General features: G+C 43.8%; 1 protein-coding gene across 1 annotated transcript; it reads right to left on the bottom strand.

The window, feature by feature from the left end:
- Positions 1-367: 367 nt before the first annotated feature.
- LOC143868028 (uncharacterized) lies at positions 368-3,141 on the bottom strand. The gene is made up of 5 exons (XM_077376153.1): positions 2,901-3,141; positions 2,423-2,599; positions 1,661-2,305; positions 1,465-1,577; positions 368-916 (listed from the first exon to the last, which is right to left on the bottom strand). Exons 1-5 carry the CDS (start codon positions 3,139-3,141, stop codon positions 368-370), a joined length of 1,725 nt encoding a protein of 574 aa, XP_077232268.1.
- Positions 3,142-5,738: the final 2,597 nt, after the last annotated feature.

Raw genomic sequence — 5,738 nt, 5'->3', positions numbered from 1 at the left:
GCCAAGAAGTGAGCCGACTTAGTCAACCTGTCGACTATCACCCAAATGGCATCATTCTTCTTCAATGTCTTCGGCAAACTGGTCACAAAATCCATAGTGATGTGCTCCCATTTCCACTCTGGGATAGGGAGGGGCTCTAACTTCCCTGCATGTCTCTGATGCTCTATCTTGACTTGCTTGCAGATTATACATCGAGCCACAAATTCTACAACCTCTCGTTTCATGTTATTCCACCAGAAGGTTTATTTGAGGTCCCTGTACATCTTGGTACCTCCAGGGTGCACCGAATAACCAGAATTATGGGCCTTATCCATAATCTCTCTCTTCAGATGTGTAACAGTAGGCACACACAATCGACTTCCGAACCTCAAGGACCCATCCTCATGGATTCTAAAATTTGATGGGGATCCTGCCTCAACTCCTGCCTCAACTCCTGCCTTGATCTTTGGAGTCTCTCATCAGTATTCTGAACAATTTTTATTCTTTCTAACAAAGTGGGCTGAACTCTCAGGTTCGTAATTTGCACACCAGGCTCGTGTTGTCTCACCTCAATACTCAACCACCTCAAGTCCTCTATGATCTGCCTCTGATTAGTTATCAAAGCTGTCATTTTACCCTGGGTCTTTCTGCTCAAAGCATCTACTACTATATCAGCCTTCCCTGGATGATAGCTAATGGTCAGGTCATAGTCTTTCCGCAATTCAAGCCTTCTCCTCTGATGCATATTTAGCTCTTTCTGCATGAACAAGTACTTTAGGCTTTTATGGTTTGTGAAGACCTCACATGGCTCCCCATAAAGGTAGTGTCTCCAAATCTTCAATGCAAACACAACTGCTGCTAACTCTAGATCATGACTCGGATAGTTCTGGTCATATGGCTTCAACTGCCTGGAAGCATAGGCCACTACCTTTCCATGCTGAATCAACAGACATCCCAAACCACTCTTAGAGGCATCATTATATATGGTGAATCCTCCACTCCCAGATGGTATAGTGAGGATCGGGGTAGACACCAATCTTCGCTTCAACTTTTTGAAGCTCTCCTCCCACTTATCAGACCATTCAAACTTGATTCCCTTACGCGTCAAACGGGCCAGTGGTACGACAATTCGTGAGAATCCCTCTACGAATTTCCTGTAATATCCTGCCAGACCTAAGAAGCTGCGAACCTCTGCCACATTGGTCGGCCTGTTCCAATCCACCACTGCCTCAATATGCTCCTCATGCTCTTCTTAGCTCTTTGGATTATGATGTCATCTATGAACACTACTACAAATCTGTTTAAGAATGGCTTGAACACCCTATTCATCAAATCCATAAATGTTGGGGGTACGCTAGTCAAACCAAACGGCAACACCAAGAACTCTTAGTGTCTATAGCTTGTCCTGAAAGCTGTCTTGGGCTCATCTTCTAGCTTGATCCTCAACTGATGGTAACCCGAGCGAAGATCGATCTTAGAGAATACTTGAGCCTCCTGTAACTGATCAAACATGTCTTCGCTCCTTGGCAACGGATACTTGTTCCTCACAGTTACCTTGTTCAGCTCTCGATGCACAACCGCATACTTCCATCTTTCTTCTTCACAAACAGCACTGGTGCACCCCAAGGATAAACACTAGCTGTGATCAACCCCTTGGCAAGCGGTTCTTATAAATGCACACTCAACTCCTTAAGTTCCACTGGAGCCATCCGATAGGGAGCCTTAGAAATGGGACCCGTGCCAAGCGCAAGGTCAATGGAGAACTCGATCTCCCTATTTGGAGGCAACCCAGGCAAGTCCTCATGAAATACATCTAGGAAGTCTAGCACAACTGCAATGTCCTTAGGTCTGAGGTCCCCCTGATTGACATCTGATACAGTGGCAAGAAAACCCTTACCCTTACAACCCTTACTTATCAATCTGCTAGCCTTACAAACTGAAATAATACGGGGAGGTGCGCCCACTAGACAACCCATAAAGTTGAACCCTAGATGCCCCGACATCTGGAAAGTCACTAGCTTACTGTGACAGTCTAGGTTGGCATGATTAGCAGCTAGCCAATCCATCCCGAGTATAACACCAATATCCCTCACCTGCAAGACTACCAAATCAGCGGGTAATTCCCTATCACCGATCTTCTCTACACACGACTTGCAAGCTCGGTCGGTAATCAAGCTACCTCCTACAGGTGTGTCTACACATAGCTCTACATCTAAAGGCTCATGAACTAATCCATGATTCATAACAAACCGGGCTGATATAAAAGAATGTGACACGCCTGAATCAATTAACACATATGCATGGACAGAAGCTACTAGAAGGGTACCTGTCATAGGTTAACCCATTCCCACTATTAATTAAGAAAACATCAAAATGCAATACATTAAAATTCTAGATAGACATTGATATGTATAAAAAAATCAACAACTAACTAATGCCATACTTGCCACCACTACATTAGAGGCCATAGCGTCCTTCTCGGTCAGTGTATAGACTCGGATTGGGATCCTCTGCTTCTGATTCCCTGCCCGATTCTGTCCTGTGGGCAGGGCCTGCCCTGTTGGGAGTGCTCCTGAAGACTGAAAATTCCTCTTCTGAGGACAATCTGCTACCTTGTGACCTAGTTGGCCACACTCAAAACATGCCCCAGTGACCCACAGACAATCCTTTTCTGCATGAGGTTTCTTGCATTTTGCACACAATCCAGACTCCTGTGTACTAGATCTCTGACCAGCACTCTGATGCTGCGGGCGCTGGCTGACTCTGCTGTGATCCGCCTCCCTGGCGGTGGAAATTGGGCTTCTTAGCTGGCCCTCCTGAACTCTGGCCCTCCTGCTGACCTCCTGTTCTGAATCTCTTCTTCTGATGGTCCCTATGCTACTGGGACCTGAGGACTCCTTCCTCAACCTATATGGCCTTACTCAACACATCTGCATAGGTGCTGAGCTGAAAATCTTTTACTCGATGCCTAATAGGCTCCTTGAGTCCATCTTGGAAACATCGAGCAAGAAGCCCGTCGTCCTCCATGACCCATAAGGGTGTAAACATCCCTAGTCTCGTAAACTCTGCCTCATAATCTATGACAAATTTGCTCCCTTGCTTTAAATTAAAGAACTCATTTTCCTTCAGAATCCTCACACTATCAGGAAAATATTTTGCCATAGAAGGCGGTAGTGAATTCATCCTATGAAATGATAGGGGTCCCCCTGACACGCCTCTCCATCTTCCACCAAGCGTCTGCGCCTCCTCTAAGCATGAACGTGGCCACTACTACTTTGTCCTGCTCTGGTATCCACAGAAACTCAAAGATTTTCTTTGTCTCTTGCAGCCATTTCTCAGCCACGAGGGGGTCAGTGGTACCCCCAAATGTACTAGCCATCCTCTGAAACTCGGTCATCCAACTTTGCTAACGAGGCTCAAACTGTTGCGGCTGCGGCTGATGCTGCTGTTGGGTCACCACCCCAACCAAAGTCTCCATCATACACTCTAATCGGGGTAACCCTGTCTCCTCCTGATGAGTTCTCCCCTCTGCAGTATGGACGATAGGGGTGGGATGACCTCCTGATGAGTCCTCCCCTCTGCAGTATGGACGATAGGAGTAGGAGGCTCCTCCTCCTGCGCCGGGTTTGCCTGCACTGGAGCCGATATAGAGTTTCGCTGAACTAGGGTCCGCGCAACAACAGGGGCACGAACAAGGTCAGCCACTCTCTTTGTACGAGCCACACCTATGCCATCAATACCAATCACTAGTAAGGCTCCAGGTCATAGAATACATGCATAATGATGATGATAATAATAATAATCGAACGGTACTAAAAATACAATTTGCCTAAGGTATTACAGGTTCTTAACCTATTGCTCTGATACCACTTTAACTGTCACGCCCTGTCATGCCCTAGACCCGGAATTAAGGGTCCGCTACACGTGATAGCCGCCGCATGCCCATAGGGTTGCCCCTACAAGCACGTAAGGCTCCTTTACAACCAACTATTATCATCAAAGCAACTAATAAATGCAGAAATTTTAGTCTCAATTAAAGCTCAAATGAAACACGCATACAGGTCCATAAGTCTAAACCCAACAATAATTATGCAACAACAATCACCTTGATAAAATAACAAAAGTTTCTAAACTGGAATAATGAAAGAAAGAAGGAAATCTCCTGGGCTCCAATCCAAGTGCCTGAATTCCTCAGCAAGTCTACTACTGCTCCTCAGGACCTAAAAATTGTTAAACCACACATAATGAGGTAACAACCCAACCGGTTTTCCAAATCCAAGTCAGCTAACAGGGAAACGAATATATGCTGGTGTGGAATAAGAAGTAACATGATATAAATTTTTAGTCTATTCAGAAATTGATAAGAAGCAAGAAAATCATTTCTACATAAGCCACATAAGCAAAATATATGTTTTTACTAAAAAAACGGTTCCAACCACTCGGTTATGCAATTTTCCACTTTGAAATCAATGACAAAGAATACATATTTCCAACCACTTGGCTTTGCAGTTTTCTACTTAGATATCAAATACTTAACAGTCTTCTCTGTGGCCAATTTCCAACCTTATTAGCAAGTAGTGTACCGAAGGCGATGAAAACTCGTTCGTGACGAACACTCATTTGCAAGACTCACAGGTCCAAAAGCTCACAATGTAATATTATCGATAGCCAGAGGATTCCCTACTGGCTGCCCGAGATCAACCTTACCGGCAAATAAACTCGACCAGTCTACGTGATCACGTCTAGTGTACCCACCCACTAGCAGGTTGGGCACTAAATCCCCACCAGAGATCAACCTTACTGGCGGAACCCATTCCACACCAAGACTGTATACAAATATAGATAGAAGCAATTTAATGTCTGCAATACAGTGCCATAAATTTTGTAGATGTTTCAAACCATAGGGGGCTCCTCCGTTCCAAACCATTGAAACCATATCATAAATAGAATGCTTTTCAATAGTATTTCATGGAATTGAGTTTCCAAAAATCATGTTAGTCACAAAGCTCTTTTTTTTTTTTTGCATAGATAAGAAAGCATGTTAAGACTAAAGCATTTCATGGATAATGACAATTCAACCATTTAATATGACATGCTAAAAGAGACCTGTGAGAAACCTTTTCAAAACAGGTTCCATATAACGAACTGTAATAAAAGCTTGCAACAAATCTAAGTATATGAAAATACTAGTAATACACTGACATAGGGTAGGATCACCTACCTTAAGCGCTACTCCAGGAATTTCCTTTGCAAGGTCAAGACCCACGAACAAGATCTTCCTATAGTGTAGAGAAATGTAAAGTACAGTACGCGGCTGAATCATAAAAAAAATCCTAGAGTTATATAGGATTGTTTGGGGTGGGAATTACACCAAAAAACACGCGCTATAGGAACTGTTTGTAACAATCCCACTGATGGAAATTTGGTTACGAAAATAAGGCACACAACTGTTAACGTGTTTCCCAAAATGAAGATGATGGAGATGATTCCCAAAAACTGGCTTGCCAATGCAAAAAGTCAGCCCCTTACAATGGTTGTGGCTCTGAGGCGTTGGAATGACGTATGTATCAATGGCTTGCGTGAAGGTTCAACCAAGTTCACTAGCTATTGCAGTTACAAACAATAACACATACAAGGCACTAATCTTTAAAATGGGAAGGAAAACACTTGAATTAACCAAGGAGCCTAAACGAGTACAGCTATATGTCCGCTACAATACCTTATGGATTTTATAAGAGGGAAAAATTACTCACCGGGGA

Source organism: Tasmannia lanceolata, unplaced genomic scaffold (assembly GCF_043159265.1).
Source record: "Tasmannia lanceolata isolate RefF3 unplaced genomic scaffold, GAP_Taslan_0.1 ptg000003l, whole genome shotgun sequence".
Lineage (NCBI taxonomy): Eukaryota > Viridiplantae > Streptophyta > Magnoliopsida > Canellales > Winteraceae > Tasmannia > Tasmannia lanceolata.
This window is presented reverse-complemented; position numbering and strand designations above follow the sequence as displayed.

Bases quoted from the DNA above. Each gene is read 5' to 3' on its own strand.
- LOC143868028 (XM_077376153.1), bottom strand. From the start codon at position 3,141: ATGGCAAAATATTTTCCTGATAGTGTGAGGATTCTGAAGGAAAATGAG. The intron at 1,578-1,660 runs GTGTGCATTTAT...CTGTTTGTGAAG, and splicing joins AGTGGAACTTAAGGAGTTGA to AAGAAAGATGGAAGTATGCG. The intron at 917-1,464 runs GTATTCTCTAAG...CTGTTGATTCAG, and splicing joins ATCAGTTACAGGAGGCTCAA to CATGGAAAGGTAGTGGCCTA.